The following is a 24,419-nucleotide window of genomic DNA, read 5'->3' on the forward strand; positions in this document are numbered from 1 at the left end:
CTTAGAGAGAGAGAAAAAAATCTTTTGACATATCTGAGTATTTCTGAGAGGAACTCATTTTCCTGACGTTTTTCAGGAAATGGGTAGCAACTGGCTTATGTCAGTCACAAATAATTAGGCTGAATTTATCGTTGCGGTTTTTTAATGAATCCTCACATAATGATTTTATAAAAATAATACTTGTGAAAGTTGCTCTAAAGGTATGTCTAGTTAGCAGAGACAAAATATTGTTAAAGTCTAGCTGCTGAGCAGTAGTTATTTTTTAATCTTTGAATACTGATTGTCTGTTGAAGTGTTCAAAAGCATTGGTGAAAAGGCTTGAATAATGTTTTGCTTAAGGAATCAAAATTCTTCTGTAAAAACTTCCAAATTCTGTAACCATCATAGTTATGCCACCAGTTATGCCTTGGGAATTTTGTTTTTTTATACCTGTTCTACTGAATTTGTTTGGATTATATTGGTTTGGTTTGTTTGTACTGGACATAATTTCCAGCCTGTAAATGGGCAATAATTTGGCAATATTTCACAATATATTGATTCTTCACATAGATAAATCTTTCTTAAGTAGGTGATACCTAAACAGAACATTAAACAGATGGGACATTTTCACTGGTGTGATGGGAAGTTATGTTAGCTGCTATGGGTATTTACGCAGGGTGCTTACTGAAAGGGTTATGAGAAGGTCTACTACTAAGCGGCTCAGCTGATATGGAATAGTGAGAGTTTTTGACCGCTCAGCTGGGAGAACTTCTTGCTCAGGACTGTTTTAGGGTACTCATCTGAAAGGGAACTTTGTACGTAGAGAATTGAAAATGTCATTTGGGAGCTGAAAAAAGTATTTCTTTGGATCTGCTGAGATATCAGGTGTTACAAACGGCTTTTGTATTTTGGGAAACTGGAGGGGTGCTGCATTTGGAGGAATGCCGTTCAACTGTATGACATCATTTTGTGGATGCGCAAATGTATCTGTATATTAGTTTCAGAATAATATTTGTATCCGTGATAATGAAACTGATAAATTACTAAGTTTTGAAAATTCCTTTGACCATGATGGTGACCTCTCTGCTATAACTTTCATAGTAGCTGCAACTTCAGTTTTTCTTTCAACTCGTGGTAGAGCAAGACTCATCTATTAAATCTGCATTCACTTTGAAATTCTTTGTACAGTCATATCATAATATCAGAATTCATTTAATTCAGGTACATTGCTGTATTCCAGGAATTCTAAAACAGATGAAGAAAAGCTGGTTAGAAGGCAAGACACTGTGTTAATAGCAAGAAAGCTTGAACATGAGAATCAGGTTAAGATCATTTACAGTTTCAGTCATATTAGATTGTATCAGGTTGGCGTTACTCAGTTAAATAAGGAAAAAAAAAAGCTAAATGCAGCGACTACTTGGGGAATGTAACAAGTTTTTTTAAAAAGTTAAAAATCCTATCTTTAATGTGGTAGCGCATACTATTAAGAATCATATTTTGATAATATATTAGGAATGCTTTTCTGAATACATGCTTGAATATTCTGATAGAATACCAGTTTTAGAAAACTTTGACTCTTGTGTCTTGAGAGAAGCAAAATTACACTAAATTTTAAGGTCCTTAAAATCAGCCAGGGTGAGTTTATACCATACCCAAATGCAAATGGGGTATCCTTCCATCAGTGAAAAATGATGTCTTGCTTACTTTTATTTCTGATACTTTGATAAATGTATATTTTTTTTCTTCTGGTGCTTTAGTCCTGTAGCAACACATTCATATTCTGAATTTAGTGTTGCTTAAATACCCAATGCTTTTACCCCTTGGGGTATGGTTCTGGGAGATGGGCTGAACCTAACTGAACATGATAGATTTCTTTCATTAAAGAAGGCGGTCCTATTTCCTCCTCTGTTCCTCCACACAGGGCTGCACGTTCCTGTTGTTTCCTCTAAACTGATTTTAATGCTTGTGTGACCCCGTGGTGTGCCAATGCAGCTTATTAAGCCAGATGCAAAAGATTTCACAATAACATAATATTTTTCCCCTGAATGAGCTCACACCAGGGTGAGATAAGAATCAAGCACCAGTATCGCTGGGAATGGTAGAAAGCGGAAAGAGCACGGAAATAAGTGGTACTTTCTCTATCACTGGTAACAAGCTACAGGATTACAGAACTGCGCCCTTAGTGCCTGCTAGTTAGCACCTTGGAGTTTGACCTCATTCATGCACCACCTGAGCTAATAGTATTTCAGGGCCAGTGAGCTTTGGAAGTGTGCCTGAAGACTGAAAACCATGAATCACTTGGCCTTTCTGTGTTGACCTAACTTTCCTCTTAGTGCAATGCCACCTGTTTTCTTTTTGCTTGGAATAGATCTCCTGTTATATATTGTTGAAGATGCTTTCAGTTTAGACTTCTTAATGTTTTTATTTTCTCTGTTGTTCCTCTTGATACTGTTTGTACTGTAAGTCTGAGCATTTCATTTTGAGGTTATCTATCAAACTGCCTGCAACCTAGCAATTTCGTGTGGTTCTTTTTGAGAAGGAAAATATACTGAAAGAGTAATTTATCTTTTGTGATACAATGTACTCTTTTCTGCTGCCTCCTTTTAGCGCATGACGATTGTGCTTCCTAAGGTTTTGTGTTTCCTTCATCCTTGTTTTTTTTTTAAACTCTTTGAGGAACATTTGCTATCTGATGTTGAATGGCTTTCCCTTGAGGATCTCTGCCTCCCCCTCAATTGAAAGAATTTGCTTTGAATGGTTAGCCTGCAGTTTTTATACCCCGCAGAGGATGGCATAGAGTGGCCACCAGGGGATGTGGTTCACATTCCGTTCCACTTCTGTGGACTCCAAGTTAAACATGTCTCAAGATCTATGGGAGTTTCACAGATGTCATATCAAGGAGCTAAATCCTGAGAGAGAAAAACTTGCAACATTCTGGATAAATTTTCACTCTGTGGAGTCAATGACAAATTCCACTTGATTTCAGTGGAGCAATGATTAATCTTAGTATGTCTTGAGAAACAGAATTATCAGGTAACATTCTCTGATTTGTTTACAAGATGATTTTGTAGTTCTGAAATGAGATCTGGAGAAATGTGTGGTTCTAATTCATATCCAGAAGCTAGTGTTGCTGAATGAAAGCAAATGTATCTCTGTGATGTAGAAGATAGTAGGCATGAGCTAACATTACATGAACTATCATGCTGCAGTGCCTGATTTATTATTTAGGCAATAATCTTTCTTGTCCTGCAATATTCAGTGAAAGTGCAGCAACCACATGTATTATATATGCCACTAGATTATTTTCCATGTCAGCCAGCTCTCTGTCTTGTATTGCAGTATGCTTGCACAGGCATTGTAGCAAAACAAAAAACCTTCTAATTGTCTCGTATTCAAACCAGAAGTATGAGCAAACATAACCCGATAGTGTGCTGAACTGGTAGGTTACACAAAACAATCTAACACAATAAGCAGCACCTATGCAACACCCCCAACTACACAGGTTTTTCAGTAACCAAAAGTTTATTTATAAAGCATTTCCTTCTCTTCAGTAAGAAAAAAATTGGAAAACTGTGTGCTTTATTTGGAACTTTATTACCTGGCTAAAGTATTGAATGTGTGGGATGGTTTTGACATACCTGATAGCTTATCTGCTTGACCCAGCTGGAGGGATAAAATTATATTTAAAAATTTTGTTCTATCCTCTCTCAAAAGACATCAGTGGTATGAATTTAATCAATGACTGGAGAAGAGCATGTACTGTCAGCTGTGATGCCATTGGTATGCTGATGGTATCCAGCTCAGTGTCTGCTTCTCCTGAGTGTAGACAGCGCAGTCTTCCAGATGTCCCAGTGTCTGGCCAAAATAGGGATGGTGATACAAAACAGACGGTCTTGTCTCAGGACAAGGCAGAGTTGATGGAAGCTGATAGAGGGATGGAAGCAGAAGAAACAGCAGAACTGCAGTTGTTGGATGGCACCTTATACTCTTATACTTAACTTTGATTCAGTTAGCAAAGGTAACAAGGGGGGCAGTTGTCCCTTTGCAGCTAGGCAGGAGTTTGAAGAGAAATAACAAAGATCCACAGTTAGTTTCTTCTAGCTTATTATCTGAGAGTTTTGGTGATTATCATAGACTTACTGGTATGTTACTATCTCAGTCAGGATTTTAATGCACCTAGAGCTTACTGTGAATTTTCACATACAACATACTAAGTACCCTTTGCTAAATGTGCCTGTGCACACAGAGAGTTTAGAGATTGCTTTGCTTTCTTGCTGACTGCCCAAACTGTCCAGTCTGAGATTACTCTTATGAGTCCCTAAGTTAACTGGAACTTTGCTAACACAACAGCTTGGTCTGCAGTCAGGTGTATTTGGGTGTAGTGCTTGAGTAAAAAGCACTTTTTTAAAAATGGGAGATGTGCTTAGTTTCTCAGTAGAAAATTTAAGGAGTACAATCATCTTGCTTCTGTGCATTTCTGTCTTCACACACCTTACACAAGTAAGGTGTTTGACTACCTTTGGAATTTGATCATTTTAATTAAAAACAAATAAACAAACAAAAACACAAAGAAGTTGGGGAAAGAGATATTTCCACTGTATGAATCCTTGATCTAGATAGGTTTATGGAAGAGAGTATACAGATGCTCTAGTAACTGGCACTCCAGAAATGCTTGTACTAATAATTTTTTGAAAGAAAGCTGTTGGAAGGTTCAGTGTTACTGGAAATGTTTGGCATAAGATTATTTGTAATTTTTCTGCTTTCCCTCAACTTTATTTTCAATAAAAGGTGTATGAATTTCCACTGGCCTCTTGACAAGCCAACTAAGCTTAATCCTGCCAAGGGGCCGGTAGAGTAAATTAGGTAGATGCAAAGAAATATGAATGTGGCCCTCAGTGCAAAAAATTGATTCATACAAAGCTGAACAGTTTAATATCTTCTCTGACTGGCTGAAAATTCACTGTAATTACTGTATGCTTAGAGAGGTGTACTACTAAATTAATGAATTACTATTCATCTTAGCTGATTTTTTTAGAACTTAATATGAACGGCATGCAAATTTTCAGTTTAATTCAAAATAGATTTAATTCAAAGTAGATTTAATAAAGAAAAAGTTAAGTGACAATGTAACATGAAATTCAATATTTTGAATATATATTGCAAGGAACATCTGTACTATGTTAACCAAATACACTTGAAAAATATAGCTGGCTCCTCTGTGTTAGAAAATAAAAAAACAAGCTGAAATTAAAACCAAAATGAAGCCTTTTAAATATACATTCTTTTCTAATGCTTTGATATTTTTGATATGATTGAAAAAAAGCTTACTGATTTAAACATGGCTCATTCTATTATTATGACAAAGCTCTTTTTTGGTGGTTTTCTTTAACAATGCAGAGTTGGACTGAGGTCTGAATTGCATATTCAAATAAATCTAGTTGTGAAAATAAGTGACATTAGAATTGGAGCCGATTAGAAATATTGATCAAAATTTGTTTTTAATTTAAAAAAATGTTTTACTTAAAGCTAAAGTGCAAAAAATAAGTTGTTTGTCTAGGAAAAAAACATTAAAAGTCATTGCTTTAGATGCCTTCTGAAGTCCAGAATTTCTGGTTGTTTTGTGGATTTTCTCATTATGACCTTTTTGAGGTTCTGTGTTATTATAGTGCAAGTTCTTTTTTTACATTTATGGCAGTTGCAGCAATTTGTTATAGAACACGATGTAACAAGTGAAATATTCTAAATTTTATTTTATTGCAAATGTAGAAATAATTAATGTGGCCCAATCAATAGTAGATTCCCGTTATTGTAAAAATAGTGTGTTTGAGATAATTCTTTAGCACTGAGTTGAACTACCTGGTTGACAGTTTAGGCCAATGAGTTTGAAATCACTGTTGGTGTGGAGCAACAGTGTTATATAGTTGTTATTCTTGCTGAACTAGCGGGTGAGTAGTGGTTATTTGGTGATATTAGATCATTTGTCCTAGGATTATAAGAGGGCGCAATGCCAGTTCTTTTCAACTGTGGTTATGGACTTTCTCATTTAAATAAAATGAAGCTATAACGTTTCATACAGTCAGTGGTTTGGGCAATTGGGATATCCAAGACTTGTTTTATAAACTTCATCTGCCTGATTTGGAGCAAGGGTCTGAAGCACAAGACACTGTATTTTAGAGACATTCTCATCCCCCAAGTCAGTGCTCCATCAGCCTTGCCTGCAAGTAGTTAGTCTCCTGTAGTGAACAAATATCCCACCTAGTGGAAAAAGGGAGAATAAGCAGGAGCCCTGTGTGCCGTGCTTGGTGTAGTTGTCTGAAATACCAAAGTGTGCTTTAATGAAACTAGAACATCTTCATCAGAAAAGGCTACCTCCTATGTTAATTCCAGTCCCAGCTTAAAATAGGAAGATGGAGAACCTGAAGACAGATTCCTCTCACTCTTGCTGATTAAAAGTGAGAATTCTAATCAATGATTCACTGAATACTTCACTACCTGCAAACAATGCTGCTCTCTGTAGTCCATTTTGTTTTGTGTTTTTGACTGTGGGGTGAGGTTCTATTAGATTGGCTTTGACAAACCATACAAGTAGAGGTGGACATGCAAACTCAAGGACTTAGCAGCATCATGTTTCAATTGGTTTTGTGTGCATCCATCAGTAGAACCACAAACATTTAGGGAATTTATTGTCAACTTGAGATGCTTTATATAAAGTAACATGTCTCCAGGACATTGGGTTCAGGAATCTAAAATGGTGTTAAGGAGTGAAAGTCTCTTGATGGATTTACTTAAGACTATATTTACATCAACAGACTATGGCATGGGTCTGATCTGGGCCAGGTTCCGATATTTGAAGATGTTACTTGAAAGACATATTAGAACATCTGTACCAGACTAACAGCATTGTCTGCTCCATGACATCAAAGTCATAGATGAATAAGAAGAAACCAAGTGAGATGTTCTGTAGCTAGTGTATTGCAGAAGATAATTCCAGTTTTGCCTCTGTTGAAATATATGATTTTAACAACATTTTCACGAGTGTAGCATCAGGTGTTCTAGATTAATGGTGGTTCTTTGTCTGGAAGCTTAATTCCTGTTTGTCCCAACAGTTATTTTGGAATTAAGGTGGGATTTGTATTGGGTTCTCTTGATATTGGTAAGAAAATTTATCTAAAACAGAGAGGATTTGTTAACATAATAAGAAACATACAAGTATGAAATATAAAGCAACATAAATTCCTGGAACAGAAGATCTGCTATCAGCAGTATGGTTTTCTTGGTTTGGTTTTTTTGGATTGATTTTTCTCTTGGTTGTTGGGGGTGGTGGTGTTTGTGTTGTTGTTGAGTTTTGTTTTGTTTTGAGTTTTTTGTTATTATTTTTAATGAGACTAGTAGTGTGTATTAAGAGTCCGTGCTTCAGTCAACAATCCTTGACAAATCAATGCTATGTACATGGAATAAATCAGCATCTATCATGATGTAAGAACACTGCCTTGAGGAACTCATTGCTTCAAAGAAAGAGGCATTATTTTACTGGTGCATCAGAATTGACTGGTGGCCTGCAAGAACATAAATCAGAATTCATTATCTGAATTTTTGTACTCTCACATGAAAATATTTAGTGCTTTTCTTAGCATTAGGCTGAACGTACAAACTCTGAGTTGTCATAACCTCTCTAACGACGAACCAGGACTTTTTCCAGCTTTGGACCTTACACTTCTTGAATTACTTCTGGGAAATTACTACATGTTTTATAATGGATGAAGGGAACAAAAGTGACTGGATCATATCAAACAATGCACCACATAACCTGATTACATGAGCCTTCTGTACAACTGAATTTTCACTGCATTTAATAGGAATTTTGCATAAGAAGAGCTCTCTCCTTAAAGTGAACAGTGTGTGAGTCTTGTAGGAGATGTTTGTAAGATGATTCCACACACTCTCATCCAAAGACATTAAGGAGTCTTGCACAGTTTCTAGAACGCTTGGCAGTAGTGCCCTTTTCGCTCTCCCCAGCCTTTCCTCCACAAAAAGAAAGGAAGTAAATAATTACAAACAACACCCTATTTAAAAACATTACCTTGTTACTGGGCTATGTTCTTGTTTAGCTGAAATAGATACCCTTTTTCCCCTTCCCTTTTTGATGAGAGTTTCTATTAAAAAATCACAAAGAATTTAGCTTAGTGCAGCATTATTAGTAGTATAGAAAACATCTGGTTCTGTGCTATGCTATATTACACTTGTGATCTTTATCTCACTTTTAAGTATTTTTGTGTATTATTATGGCAATGCGTGAAGATTGCAGCTGTGTGAATTTATTTTGGTGAATTGCTGATTTAAGAAAAATGTAAGTTTTTTTTGTTTGGTTTGTAGGTAGTTTGTTTTTATTACACAGAACATACTTAATGGAAATTGCTGTAGGACTGGGGTAGGGTCTTCACATACCCTATTCCTGTAGGGAATAGCAGAGAATTAACATTAGATCAAAGAAATACAGTGCACAGTAATGCATTAAAATAAAAACCTTTTATTAGCACAAGTGGGATTCTTTCATTCATGTGGACTTTCAGCCTATGACTGCATGAAGATAGGTAACAATTTTCTAAGGATTTGAGAAGTTTCACAATATTCTTGTCTTCCATAAGACATACAGGCATAAGCAGTCATCAACTTGGCTTTTCCTTCTCTCTTTCCTCAGTGAATTACCTCATTGCTGCTCAATAAAATCACTGAACCACTCAGCTGTATCATCACTAGTTGGTCTAGCAAAGAATACAAAGAAAGAGAAAAGATTCAGTGTTCCAGACCCTGTAACTGAATTGACTTCTCAGTGAAATCCTTTTTTGCTAAGACTGATTCTTTCCGATGTCACGTAGAAACATCTGAACCTTTGGAAACTTTTTTTTTCATTCTTAAAATGCATTATTGCACTCACATTTATTTTAATAACATCCTCATTGATGAACAAATATTCTTCTGCAAAATTCGCATCAATCGTTGAATAATATACACCCATGCGGAGTTTAGTACTAAAATTATATTATGATTCATTGTTGGGTTGTGGGTTTTTTTTAATTAAGGGCCTTCAATAATGAATGTGGTCAATCAGGAAGATTGCCAAATGGCACATAAACTGGCTCACAACTCAAAAATTCCCATCCAAAGTTATAGGTATTGGGAACCAGGCAGCTTCTCAAAGCCCAGTTGCTTTAGTGAGAAGAAAGTGCAATATCTACACTGTAAACCTGAGGCATCCAGAAGAAACTGAAATCATTGAATACGGATGCAGAAGTACGGTAATCAAAGCTAAATCAAATGCTGCGGTTATTCTTCGGATTTGGTAGATGGAGTTATACTGCTTTGTCTAGTTGGAATAGTAACAGCTTTTAGTAACTTGCCGTGGACAAATTCCATCCAGTGCTGAATTAGATCAATGAAAATCCCTTGAGAAAAATTAACAGTTGTATATTATGTAATTTGTTTGCTTTTTTTAAATCTGCATTTTAGCATGCACATTACTGCTATTGGTCTAACAGCATGTGACAATAAATCAATACTGCATAATATTCTGCCTACTTGTCTGTTAGCTACAATTATAGGTACCTCTGGAAGCCATGTTTCTTGCACAAAGTTTCACTTAGTTTTCTCTTGAGAGAAAAATGCTGGTATTTGACTAAAAATGAAAAAAGGCATGTTTCTGATATACAGATTCAAATATAAAAGGTATGATAGAGGGCAGCTTATGTCATCACTCTCTTGAAACAGTCTTAGTCGTCAGAGAGCCAAAACTTAATCAAGCAGGGAACAGTTGATAACCTCATTTAAAGAAATCACATCTGTTTAGGGGAAAAAAAACCTGAGGCATATGCTTCAATTTAATTTAAACTGTAATCCATCCAGTGGTTTACATCTGTCACAAAATATGGAACTCTTCACACCTCTTTAAAGCACAATTAAACTGTATTTATTTTAATGCATAATGTGTTCCGAATATGTAATACCTTTCCTGAAATGACTCATAGATGATTGATTTCATAATTCTTTATCATATAGCCTTCCAACTCCTTTGAATCAGTTTGTATATTAACCATAGATGAAATCTAAAGAAAAGGTGTGGAAATGGTGTAAATCACTGCCAGAAACTTCAGTGGAACTGTCAATTTATACCATCAAGCCAATGAATTTTGGGAGAGAGGAGAGTTTTCTTAAGCAGTAAAATAAAACATTACAGATAAGAAAATCTAGTTCAAGGACTTTAGTCACAAAAATTTCATTTAAGTTTAGCCTTGCTGTTCTTGGATGTTGCTTATTAAAATAAGTGTCTTCCAAAAAAAGTGTTGTTAACGTGGCATAATCCTGACAATCTGACCATACTGCCTGGAGTTTGAAGCACAGTGGTAAGAGTAGTGTCTATGAATTATCGAGGAGAACCAGAAATATTTCAGGTCGTGATCTGGGGTGTTGTTTCTCACTCTCTTGTCTATGAAGAGGAGGCTGGTACTCCACTGTGTATCTATATCTATAATTGAACGTTGGAACATTGCCTCTTCTGATTTTAAAGTTCTCTATGATGTTTCCCCATCTGATGTGGAGATTTAAAGTCTACCTTTATGCGCTTTTTGCTACACTCAGGTCCTTAAACATCAAGTTTCTTTTATGGAAATACATGTATATACATTATCTGAAAGACACTTTAATTAAATGATCACATACTGTATACCATAAGCCACATGCATCAGTCACTACATGGAATGGTTGGTGCTCATTTAGTAGTAGCTAGGTAGTGTTTTGCTTGTTTACCTTTCAGCTAGAATCTAACCAAATTATAAACATCTGAAAATTGGGCTTTATGGATACCTTAGGTATACAGAACTTGCCTATTTTCTCATAGTATGATCTATACAGATTATCCCTAAAGAATGTCCTGACAGTATACCAAGAGAATTCATTTAAAGTTTAACAGAGCTACACTATTCCAGTGTCATCTTGGGCAAAAAATTCTGAGAGCCTCAGCTGTCTTCCTGCTAAATGGGAATGATTTTACAGTAGCAGAAAATCCAGTTATTATTCCGAGTTGCCCAAATATTACAGCAGTATGGTGGGTATATGTATGCACATTATAGTCTCTTTCAATGTGATATATGTATCCATTTCACATCTTCTGGGCTTAGCAGAGCACTTTTATTTTAGCAATACTTTTTCATTGCTAAGTGAATAGATGATGAAAAAAATCAGAGGAGCAGCATACAATCAAAAAACAAATTTTCTCTTTGATATGCCCTATGTCAAATGGAGCTATGGGACAGCATCTCTTGATGACAGGTTTTTTATAAACGAATCAGAGAAATAAAAATTGAAAAAATATGCAGCACTGTTTGAAGTGGAAATGATACTGAATATTTTTTTTCAAGGAATCCCTTGTAACGGGGTGGTATTATATATAAATAAAAGTCCTCTCAAATGTCTTTTCCTATGATTATACAAGGAACTGCATTTGTTTACTTCCTGATTTTTGAGTTGTTCCGTTCTTTAGTGATTCTACAGGTGAAGCACCCTTATTGCTACAAATTTTAATCGTGTGTTCATCCAGTCATTCTGTCTTGTTGCAGAGGATCTTGATGATCTAAGAATGGAAGGAGTAACAAGTGTGATGTCTTCTGGGAGCAAATTCAATCAAACTCGAAGTGCTCATACGGCTGAGCCTCAAGCAAAGGTCACGTTGAATATCTGCGCAAGATGTGCCAGGTAAAAAGTAAAACAAAACCAGGTCATGCTAACCAATGCATTCTTTCCCCCAGCTTTTCAGCTATGTATTGTGTTTATGGGCCAGGTGATGACCTCTCATGTGCTAAAGAAAAAATAATTACTTAGCTACTGGCTACCCTATGACCTCTGGTATTTGGGTTGTGCAACTTGTGTTTATGCTTGATATGTCTCATCAACAATGAATCAAAGAACATAGTTAGTCTTAGGCCTTACTTCACAGCTTGAAAACTATTTTAAGCCTTTCTGTCTCTGAATTTCATTAGTTATATGAGCTTCTGTGTTTTTTCAGGGGATGAATCAGGGAATTTAAAAGTTCAAATCCAATTTGAAAAGCACCTGTATAAATGGAGATTTAGTTGCACAGGTGCAGTTCAGGATTTCAAATAGTTGCTTCTTAGCACTTTATAATCTCATCCTGTTTCACCTCTGAGAAATAATTTAATCAGGTTGAACCTCTTTTGGTTTTGACAGCTGGAAATAATTCTTGCATTTACAGCACAAGGGCCAAATAAACAGTTTGGTGTTCCTGTAGCCAAGTCAATTTGAGAATGCAACACTAACAGAAACCCCTTAAATTTCCTAGATGCATTCTTCTATGTAGACAAAAGTTCATTTGGAGAAAGGATTTAAGCCTGTTTAAATGACAAAACTAGCCTTCTCACCCTTCTGTTAATGGTTCAGATTAGCAAGAACAATACAGAGGCATGCCAATTTTATCTGCCTGCCTTTGCCAATGGCTGCTCTATTGTGTAGTTTGAGAGGGGATTAGCGGCTTGTAAATAAAAAGCAACCTGTGGTGAAACTAAGTCAAAAGTTTGGCCATATGCCACCCTACGTTTCTTCTTTTTTCCCAGTTTGCTTGTAAATTACTACTTTTAAAAGGCACTTATGTAGGAAGAGGGGCTCCACAACATTTTCTGATGCTCTGGGAGCATAACTGCAGGCATACTGAATAACCCATGCAAGAGCATCTCTTTAGCAGGGTTGTGGAGCCTCAGGGAACTTGAGCTCACAGTACTACCACAGCAGCAGTGACTGGATGGCCTTGTAGTTCTGGAGAGTTTTGCTGTCAGGAGTATGGCCTTATGCTTTAAGAAAAGAGCAAACATGCTAGTCATGGGTTTCTTCCCAATTCACTAGAAATAAACTGCTTATGTTGTAAAATGTTTCAAAACAATTAGCTACATGAAAGCGTGGCACCTTTTTTCAGCTGGCATTGGTTGTTCATGGATTAACAAGTAGAAATGTAAGGAAAAAAGAAATGTTAAGTTTTCTACATGGTCTTTTTGAATTTACATAAAATCTTGTATGGATTACTACAAGGATTAATTAAATTTTAAATTCCCTAAGGTAGCCGCAGAACAGCAGGTGCCAAGATCCTATATAGTCTCTCAGTCCTGCACACCAGGGAACAAATGGCTCAGATCTTGAGCCAAACCTAGCAACCTTGACTATTGCTATTGCCGTTTAACTGGCGGTACTATTTGACTCTGCAATCTAAATTATGAGTTGTGAGAGAAAGTTCTCATAAAACCTCCTTTTGTACTTCACTTATCAGAAAATGCAAAGCAGTGCTTTATTTCGCCTATACACCTTCATTCATTCCCTACCCTATTTAATGAAGTTGATGAGGAACTGGATGGTGCTTACTTGACTATGGTTCATTTCACTCTTGCTGCAGTTCAGCAGTTTCTTTAAACTTTGGAGGATTAAAAAAATATAGCATCTCATCAGTAGCAAGAGAAGTCAAAAGAGAGAAATTAGTATTGCTGTTGTATTCAGTAGTGAGAAAACTAACATTTATTCTTCAGGATGATGAAGTTTATACATTCTTCTGGAGCTTTCCTTCCTTCTTACTGAGTCTGAGGACATCTCTCTTCTCATACTTCAAGACAGAGTTATTAGTGCAGTTAGCTCTCTTTTGATACCTTTGCAGAGGATTTGTCCAGTGCCTTCTCGCAGCAGCTGAAATAGTGGGTAAATAGTGGGTAGCAAGTGGCTTCAAGGACATGAAGACAGAGGTTTTTTTCCTGTTTGGTTCCAAGAGCAATTCAGTTTTCTGTTTCTCAGTGATAGAGCCATTGAAAATTAAGTGCTGTAAAATCACAGCCTGAGTGTTTGGGTCATGTCTATGAAAGTTTCTCAGTGTTGGCATTTTTCTCCATTATTATGACAAAACCAAGTATTTATTGTAAGGTCATAATACAGAATCTATTAGTATATTTATTTGTTTCAGAAATTATTTTTTTCATATTCTCTACGTAGTTTTGTGTGCTGTACAGTTTACATATAAATACTATAGGATTTGATTGTAGACACATTCAAATACAATTGAAAAAGAAGTCAATATAAGCTGTTATGCATACTTTTGATTACAATTTAAGAGGTGTCTTTCCTCTTAATTTTACCCATTTTTTTGGTTGGATAAAGTGATTTGAAATGAATGGAGCTATTAATGGCTGTGGGTGTTCTGTAGATAATAGGGCTTGTCAATTCAGATTTGCTGAAGGTGTTTTGGCTTGTCTGTAGGAGGAATATGACTTTTTACTTGAAATTTGATTGGCAGACTTCCAAACGTTAGGAAATGTGCTTCTTGGCTCAAACAAAAAGTTTAATTTTACTCTTGCATTTGCATAACCTAGTTCTTTCACCTTGCTGTATTTTTTTAAAAAATGCTCTGCTCTGATTACTCTCCAGTCAATTTACCTTCTGTGATACCTCCTCCAGAAGGTTCCGCATTTCCTTGGACATGTAGGGACTCTTCTGAGACGGATTTATATAAACAGTTGAAGTAGTTCATTGGTACTAGCTTAACTTAATTTGGCGTAAATTTTTGGGTGTCACTTGGAAAGGACAAATAGTCTTACTGGAGTTCCACCCTACTTCTTTAAAATTGTGTGTAGTGTTTTAGACCTTCCTGCTACTAGGATTACATTTTGTTGCCATAGATCATTAGCGCTTCCTCATTATTTGGGAATTAGAGCAGATCTATGACTATGTGTAAGTTATGTCACTGTGAGAGGAGTGCTGGTTTAATTCCATGTGCCCCCGACAGCACCTGCAGTAGGATACAGGGCAGCAATATGTGTTATCTCTAAACATGGAAGTACAGTGACTTGTAAGAAGAATGGGCTGAACCAACTGTTTCCCCCATGCTGAGATATTTGTCATCAAACTTCATTTACCTCCAATTTAGCTCCTTCCCTTTATAATGCTCAAATATATGAGAAAATCAGAATCCAAATTCTCAAATGTAATACTAAGAGGGCAATACTAGCAGCTTCTGGTTCCTTCTTTCTCTGTCAATACAGCCTTATTCCTTTGCTAGTAAGTGGCATTTAGTTCAAGCCAGTATTAAATGTCCCATGTAGCTGGTTTTCTCTGACTGGCACTAGGCTGTTTACTCTGCCCAGTAATAGTTCTTCCCTTTGAACTCCCCTGTTCTATCTCTGATGTAGTGTTTAACACCATGTCAGAGGAAGATCTTATAAAAGAATGCCAAATGGAAGTGACTATAGTTAGAGATAAAAATCTACTTTGTTACAAGGCAAACTAAATCCCATTTATAATGTGGGGGAAACCTGCAATGCTGTTAAGGTGCTGCATTTGGCAAAGCATTCTCCCTTGCCTTAAGTCTCTTAGACAAAAATAAGAGCTTTTTCATGAATTGTAAGAAGTGAGACTAAGAATGGACATAATTTGAACTGGAATAAAATGCCCAAACTTCTAAGTTTTCTTTTTTAGAAACTGGTGTCTAGCCTTCAATGCTGATGATTTCACCAGTCATCTTCAAATAATAGATAAAGTTATCACAGCCCAGGTCAGTAATTTTAATAAAAGGTAAAGTTCTCCACCCAGACATCTGGGAGGTAAAGATGGGGGATTCTTTTAAGCTATCACACCAAGCTGGTTTTTACAGCCTATGATTAAAAAAAACAAAAAAAACCCCCCACCCCCCAACTCCCCCAAAAACAGAGAGAGAGAAAGAGAAATGAAAGGAGGGGTTAATTCTCCTTGAGTAAAAAATGGTTTGAAGACTGGAATATAGCTGTAAGGAACAGAGAGCTTACTGTTTTCTGTATAGATGTTTCACACACGATGAGCGAAATGCAGATGGATAACAGCTTTAAGAGGTTTTTCAACTGGGAAAGTAGCTACAGAACAATGTTATTCCCATAGCTGCTCTTGGACTACAGTGCAAGTTAAGCAGCATATTTAGTCATCTAAATAAAGGAGTGACATCATTCACAAGGTGGAACAAAACAAGGTTTATAGATACAGAAAGAAAGGCTACAAAACCCCCTGTATTTGCTTTTTGCTATTTAGTCTGGAAAATTAGCAAAGACACTTTTAGTAGAACTGATCTGGATTTAGGTCATTTGAGCATAATTATTATAATAAAAATTCCTTCTTCATCTAAGGGCGCAACTAGTCTGACTGACTTAGAGAATAGACTGACTCATTCTATAACACGATTTTGTGAATCCCTTCTCCATACAGGCAAAACAAAGAAATTTCAGGTTTTGCCAATGAATCATAAGACACCCTCACACATAAGCAAAACTCATATGGGTTAAATAAAGATCTAAATGACAATCTGTAAAAGCCAAACACCACTTCCATATTTTCTCATGTATAGTGACTTGCACATTGAGCATTTTGAAGAATTTAATCAGGCATAAGGTATAAGATAATATTATGTAGTATTAAAAGAATTTTAGGGGGTTTTCTTGTTTCCTTTTTTTTTTTTCTGTAAGGACCACCCATTAGCCTTGTATGCCCACTGCCATGCTCAAAAGTTAAATCTTGTTCTTGTGGAGTCTTGCCAATGCATTCCTGGAAGTAAGAAGCTTTTTGTTTTTAATAGCGCAAGGGCTGCATTCATTCTTCTTAACATCAATAGAATACAAAAAAGGGGTTGCATGTGATTAAAAAAGAAATGGGATTATAGAAAACATACTGTGCCACAAGCTTGAAGGCTTCTGAACAAGAATGTTGGGAAGGAGCACTAGTCGCATACAAATGTAGGTTTGAGATGCAATATTTTAGTTAATATTTTAAGATTAGCTAAAGCAAAAGCATGATGTCCTAAGGCCTTTTAACATATTAGAGAAATCAAATATATAGGTATAAACAAACAAACTACATCTGTACATTAAAACCAAATGTGGCTTTTCTAACTGTCACCATTGGGATGTGGAGTACAGTTCAAGTGTAGTAACTTGTGTGCTTGAGCTGCTGATGTAGAATAAATGAGATGCTCTATGCATGCTACCATTTACAGATACTCTCTGAAAACTTAATTTGGGAAAAATACTCAAAATTCTCAGGTCAGTTCGCCTTGCCTATGAAATCTTCAATGTTGCTCTGCTCATCATCTGTACCTCTGACTCTTTAAGATGTCTTTTCCTCCCAGCAATCTTCAAGTTAGCTTGCTTATTTACCAAGGCCAGTTAACTTTTCTTTAACTGTCTGGATTTCTGCAATAATTTAGTAAGTTTGGTTTTCTACAGTGTGGTCTCCACCACTTTCATGCGTACTTGGAAACACAGTCATATAAACTGCGTGGTACTATGTACAATTTAAGAATCACCTGTAGGTTCTCTGAAATACACGACTGGCATAGAGCCATGAGGACCATGAATGTGTAGGGTAGGAGACAAGAGAATTAAAGGAACCAGCTATAAATTTGTCATAAATTGGACAATAATGGTGGAAAGTGTTGTCTGAATTGTCCATGTCTCTGTAGAAGAGAATAGGAGTTTATTTTGTGGTCAGGGCATTGTGGTGTTAATCTAGCTTCTACCATTTTAGATTCTTACGAAGTAAGAGTTTGTATGGAGATGCTTTATCTGAGTATCACAAAGCTATAACAATACCATTGAGACTTGAGGTCATTAAGAAGCATTTGGTGGAAAATTTTATAATGATCTGTGCAGAAAATTGTGTCTGAAGCTTGACAAGTGGGTCTCATTTAAATACCAAAAGCAGAAAAGCTGATGACTGTAAATACAGAAAATACTGCTGTTAAGCCATGTTACTGTATGTACTGACCACAGACAACGCTAATGAAACTTCAGACAACAAAGAGAAAAATGAATGAAATTAATTACCCCGTGAAAAGGATCATAATGCCGACCCAGAGACTACATTTAAAAAGCAGTTAAAGATGATGGGCTTCTGGAAGATTTCCTTTAGTGAAGGAAGGAAGCTACTAAGCTTCCTCAACTTCAGCTGTGCACTAGATCCCTTCCTTATTGTTTACGGCTAGTCTGCTCTCACTGTCATTGTGTTCCCTGCACAGAAATCTTTGTGATGGCTGACTTGTCTTTTGAAATAGGAGGGTTCTCCTATCTTGTCCAGGCCTGTAGTCCCAGACTAACTCCACAGCTGGGGACAGGAACGTGCCAGGGAATGTGTGCTGCACCATGCAACATTGGGATAGAATCTGATCAGGTAGGGTGAAGAAGAGGGGCAAACTCTGACATCCCATATAGATTCCATAGATGCTAGAAGAAGGGACGATACAGAGTGTGCTGCTGGTGTGGTTTTTAACAGGTCATCTAGGTTTATGTTGTGCCAGATTAGACCAAGCCGTCACTGTAGATGCTTCTGTGAGTGTGAAGTCTTTCTCAGGCTGAGCTGTTTTGGTGTGAGTCACTCTAAAGGGAGTAGTACTTTGAAAATGCATGCAGGACTAAAAGACTTTATAACTCCGTGGACCGTTTTCCCCTTATCCTGAGCACACGTAGCACTACATGGTGTCTGAGCGAGATGATAAAAGCCTATGCCTACATGGAAATCTGGCAGAGAGATTTCTGCGTTGTTGTGGTTTAGCCCCAGTCAACAACTAAGCCCCACATAGTTGCTTACTCGCTGCACCCTGGTGGGATGAGGGAGAGAACTGGAAGAAAGTGAGAAAACTCGTGGGTTGAAATAAAGACAACTTAATAGGTAAAGCAAAAGCTGCGCATGCAGGCAAAGCAAAACAAGGAATTCATTCACCACTTCCCACTGGCAGGCAGGTGTTCAGCCATCTCCAGGGAAGCAGGGCTCCATCAAGCGTAACGGTTACTTGGGAAGACAAGCACCATCACTCAGAATGTTATCCCTTTCCTTCTTTCTTCCCTCAGCTTTATATGCTGAGCATGATGTCATAGGAAGTGGAATATCCCTTTGGTCAGTTGGGGTCAGCTGTCCTGGCTGTGTCCCCTCCCAGCTTCTTGTGCACCTGGCAGAGCATGGGGAGCTGAAATAGTCCTTGACTCTAGTGTAAGCACTACTTAGCAACAACTAAAACATCTCCACACTATCATCACTGTTTCCAGCACAAATACAAAACCTATCCCCATACTAACTACTATGAAGAAAATTAACTCTATCCCAGCTGAAACCAGGACATGTTTGTGCAAAAATTCCTTAGCTGCTACATGAATTGTCGAAACTATTCAGTGATAGCATCTGCAGATGCTAATTTAAAGGTGATTCAGGTATGTTTACATGAACTATAATCGTCCCTTTTACTGCAGTGTTAATATAAACCAAGAGGTGATGGAATTAGAAAGAAGAGAACCTGATCACTGGAATATAAAATTACCTATTCCTAACAGAGTTGCGGGTAGAGCACTGTGTGACTTCAAAGGTTGTTTTTAAATCCCTGTTTTTCTTTACAGAGTTTAACTTCCTTCCTAATTTAATATTTTGTTGGGAGTAACCTACAAATGGTGGATTCTGGAATGTACATGAATCTAAATTGTGTTTTGAGGACAATAAATTGTAGTTTCTGATATCAAAATCATGATATAACATGATATGTCTATTTGGAAAACCTAACATTACATTTTCTTTTTAGAACTGACCCATAGTTTTGATTCCTCTTTTTTCGTAGCTTTCTTTGCTACTTCCCAAAGGTCTGTGTAAATAAATGCATAGCAAGTTTTCTGTCAGAGCGGAAGGTGCAGAGCATCCAGATGACTTGCATTTGAATCTTTTATTATGTTCCCCACTAAGTTCCATTTTTTCTGTTTTTATTGATTGCTTGGTCTTGAATCATTATGGCCCCTTTTTCCCTGCTAGCTTGATTCTCCATGGTGAATTATAGGTAAATTTGTCCTTTTGTACATTTTAAATGGGTTTTGATTTGTTTGCGTGGAGCCTTTTACACAGAAATGTAACAAAGTACCCCCTAGGATTTGCATTTTGCTTATTTGTGGGTTTTATAGAAGTTTTTAGTCTTTTTCTCTGTGTGCAAATACCTTTGAAACGTGTGATCTTTAAAGTAAACAGTCTCTGTCTAATCATGCAGCAGGAAGGTAGGAAACAGGATGATACCGTGTCATACAATTTATATTTTTAATTAATCAGATACAGATGTGTCAGAAAGAATAACCTCTCAAATCCTCCCTGTAATCCCTGGTTTGGCTCTGTACACTGTGATGTAATACTTGGGAATGGATTACAGGTATACGTGTGGTTTGGTACATGTATTTGCATAAAGAATAGTTTTTGTATGCCTGCCCAGTAGTGGTAAGGCCAGCTTAGTGACTCAGTTTTTGGCAGAAATTTCTAGTTTGTTAATATTCCTGAAATTTGGGAATAAATTACTTCGAAGTACCAAGGGGAAAAAATGTTTCCAAACTGAAGTGGTTTGTAGAGAAATAATTTTTGGGGAAAAATTCTCTGATTGGAGTTCATGCACGGAATGTTAGGAAGTTTATGTCTTCAAATGTTACCAAACCTTTTGATTATATATGTATATTTTTTTCTTTCCTGTCTTGCATTTCATATTAGCTTTCTGTCTGCGTGCTATTGCTAAGTGGCTATTCTTAAAGAGGAGAAAGTACTAAACATTCCAGCTTACTTGTGTCACTATTTTTCATTCTTTTTTTCCTTTCTTTTTTGTAACCTTAGTTATATTGGACCTATTGTTTCAAAGAGCTGAATTTTCCTCATGTTTGTTTGGGCTAGCTTCACAGACTTTGTCTTAAACAAAATGTTTTATTTGCATCTTTTTCCTTTTAAGAGTGGCAAACAAGCAAATGAAACTCTGTATAGTAGTGCTTTATAACTTTTAAAAGTCTCCTTTTACTTTGGAAGATTGTGGAGAGACCCCATATTTTTCCTTTTGTTACTTAGAACTAATTGTAAGGTAGAAAAATGAAAAGAATTACAAGAAAACAAAAAGATGTGGCAAAAAAAAAAAATTAGTAAAAAAATTTTCATTTAGCTTTTTAGCTGAATTGAATCTGGGCAGTGATTAATTTGCCCAGCTTTGATGCATAAATCACCACAATAGTGTCTTCATTGTCTTCTCTTGATTTTGTAAGTGTTAAATACAGCTAAAGTAAACCATTTTATCTTTCCTTTTCTGGAGTGGTGTACCACTTTGGTATCTTACTTGTTCGTTCAAAGAACTAGGAAAACACTAAAGAAAAAAAAATCAGAAAATGTTTTTACTGTTCCTAGTGGTTATCAGAGACAGAGAACATAAATTAACTTTTAAGAGTTGGTAGGTTGTTTTGCTGAGTTGTCAGAGTAACACTGGCTTGCCTTTTCTTTCACTGACTCTTTCTTTTGAAGATCTTACGATACGCAAAATAGAGAATATCTCTGTGATTTCAAATGATTTTTTTGAGTTCATGGATCTAAGTTCGACCTCTGAAATGCACAAGGTATTATCATTTTTAATCCCATACCTTAATTAGTTTAATGGCAAGCTCCCAATGAATGTGTGTTTTCAAAGACTATCCAAGGTCTCTCTATTTTCAAAATCTTAACTGTGTCTTGGGAAGGGAACAATATAAGACAGGAAATTTATATTGAGTGCTCAGACAGAAATCCCAGGAGGCTCAGGCTTCTTTCCTCCCTCTTTTTTACCAGAATTTTGCACTGGATAAATCCATCAAGCAATAATTTCAGACCAATCGTAAGTTTTATAAAATACTGTGACAATAAAAAATCACCTGCTATCAAAAAATATGTAAACTGAAGAAACCAGTATTTTCAGATTAAGCATATATCTCTTAAAAGGAATAGTGTGTGTCTGTGCGCTTGCATTATGCAGTATTTTCAGAGGCAAAGCATTTCCCTCTGAGTTTGATTTAACAGCTATTTTATTTCCTTAAAGGCTACACATGTGGGGTAGACTTGTTTTTGACGTAAGTGTCAATCAGCACAAGAGAAATGGAAGAACTTTGAAGATAAGTGTTTGCATGTTAGTGAAAATACACTTACACTTGAAATGTGTACACTAGATAGATAAAATTTGCATGTGAATTGCATCTTATACATACATACTAACATATTGTTCTCATGGTAGGATTGGTTTTGGAAATGTGGCACAGAGTGCCAAGTTCATCTGGAGGTAGCTGTACTGTAACTTTACTGACAGGGAATTAGTATCTGGTTTTGGTTATGAAGGCAGAAGACAGGATAAGATGCTGTGAATTAATGGTGTGTCACTAGAAGATCTTTTTTAAGAGCTATTGTTCAGCAGTAGCTATATATTTTTATCTCAGGCTGGTTGTAAAAAGATAGAACTGGTATGAGGAGATTGGTACATGTGTAAATATTTAAATATGCTGTTGAGAAATCCTAAGAAGAGTAGGCTTAAAGGATATTTTACTTCTTTTGAGTGTACCAGTCTTGGTTTGTAATAATGAAAGCAGTAGGAGCATATTTGAAAATGAAATTAATATTACTTTGTCTAATCCTGAAAATTATTGTACTGTCTCTCAATTTAATAGAGGGTAACATCCATTTCATCCTGTCCTTCATTTGCAGATCTTGTCAAGTCATCTTTCTCTTTTCCCCTACAAAACACATTTAATCCCCTCAATAATTTAAAAAGACAAGTGCTTTCCCAAGCCTTTCCCCCATCTTTTAGCTTGCTCTCTGAGATGTGTGCTTTGCAAGCTAATTCTGTATTGCAATGTTTATAGATTCTTTCTGTTTGGTGCTACACTGTGATGTGTATCAGCAATAGCAGTTGCTTCTGGATGCAGACGATATAGGGAGGAAGCCAGGAGATCATGAGCCTGGGGTAGCTTGTTGGTCATAATTTGATGCTCTGGATAACAGTTTAATATAGCTCTTAAAGACACACTTGCACAAACACACACACAAACACACACACACACGCACGCACAAACACACGCGCGCGCGCACACACACACACACACACACACACACACAAAACCCCCACCTCTTTCACAAGTCCTAGAAAACATGGTTCACAGGGGAAGAAAGAGTGTTAAGTCTGAAAAGACTGACAAAGACTGTAATTTTTCTCCTGTGAGATAATGGTTTGAAGCCAGCAGCAGATAAAAGATTGCCATAAGAATGGCTTAATTCCCCATCTTGTAAAAGGATTAGATAATTCAGTCTCTTTATGGATTCCTTACGCTGGGAAATATATTTCCACTTTTGATTCTCCTCAGAAATAGCTGCCGAGTGTACTTATTTAAATGCACAAAGACCTGCATTCAGACATTTTGAAAGGGCAAACAGCACACAGAAAAGATTATTTTGCAGGCTGTGTCAATGTGTAAGTTTTGCTCAGCAAGTGGATATTCTAGTTTTACCAGATGAAAATATCATGGCTGTGAATTTTGTATTGGTGACATGGAAATTTTCCACGAAAATCTTCAAGAGTGACTGGCAAATAATGCTTTTAATTTGCAGAAAGGGAATGGACTTTAACCAAAATCCATTTTTAACTACAGTTTTAATGAATTTTCAGATAATTTGCTGTGTTTTAGTGTGAAATGAAAAGTCACACTGAGAAATAGTGTCTTTAAGAAAGTGAGTGCAAAAGTAAGAAACAGACTGTGATCTGAATAGTATCAGTGAAAATCAGCGTGAAACTCAAAGAATACGAACTCTGTAATCTCACATAAATAGAATTGATGGTAGTTACAAGAAACTCCTGCCTGGGAGCCTTGCACCGCTTCTTTCAAATGGATTTAAAGGAATTATAAATCTCTGTTAGAGACCATGCTGAATATGTCACTAAGTTTATATTCCTACATTTTATTCAGAAATTTTGTTAACTATCTGTGTTTATTAATGTAGTTTATAGTTTAATTTTGGAAATGTCTGCCTTCCTGGATAATGTTCCGCAGGATAATCTAATAGTACTCATGCTTCATTTCTCTTCAATGCAGATGCTTCCTGTATTTTAGTCTATGGTGAAAACAGAAGCTACAACGCTGATTTTTTTAATATAACAAGGTGACATGCTGCAGAGCTTTCCCATTATTACGTCAGACTTGAGAGGTGCCAGCCCACTCTCATTACTCACTGAATTTGCAATCCTCTGTTTTTTGCCCCCTTAGATCTAAGACATTTTTCTTCTATAGTTTATTGATCTGAAATTTTATAAACTTCCTTTAAAATCTAATCTTTATTAGGAAGCTAGAGTATATTGCTAAAGCAGATGGAGAGTTTTACCAGCAACAGAGTACTTTTGCCTGTATAATGTTCAATAATATTTATTTAATATAATTTTACCATTATATTAACTGGCATAGTCTGTACTGGAGAACTGACATCTTTTTTCTCTGTACCTGTGAATACACTAAGAATTTTGCTGGCACAGTTTTAATATTTTTAGTTTTGTAAAAGACATTAATAGAACAAATGGAATAGGTCAGAAATTCCTGGCTTTATATTTA

At 36.4% G+C, this 24,419-nt stretch overlaps 1 protein-coding gene across 1 annotated transcript in view; it reads left to right on the forward strand.

Moving 5' to 3' along the window:
- C2H8orf34 (chromosome 2 C8orf34 homolog) overlaps positions 1 to 24,419 on the forward strand; it is a 170,821-nt gene that overhangs the window by 98,014 nt on the left and 48,388 nt on the right. Inside the window, exon 8 of the mRNA XM_075085198.1 lies at positions 11,589 to 11,724. Within this exon, the coding sequence (XP_074941299.1) occupies positions 11,589 to 11,724 (136 nt within the window). The remainder of the gene's footprint in view (positions 1 to 11,588; positions 11,725 to 24,419) is intronic.

Source organism: Phalacrocorax aristotelis, chromosome 2 (assembly GCF_949628215.1).
Source record: "Phalacrocorax aristotelis chromosome 2, bGulAri2.1, whole genome shotgun sequence".
Taxonomy (NCBI): Eukaryota; Metazoa; Chordata; class Aves; order Suliformes; family Phalacrocoracidae; genus Phalacrocorax; species Phalacrocorax aristotelis.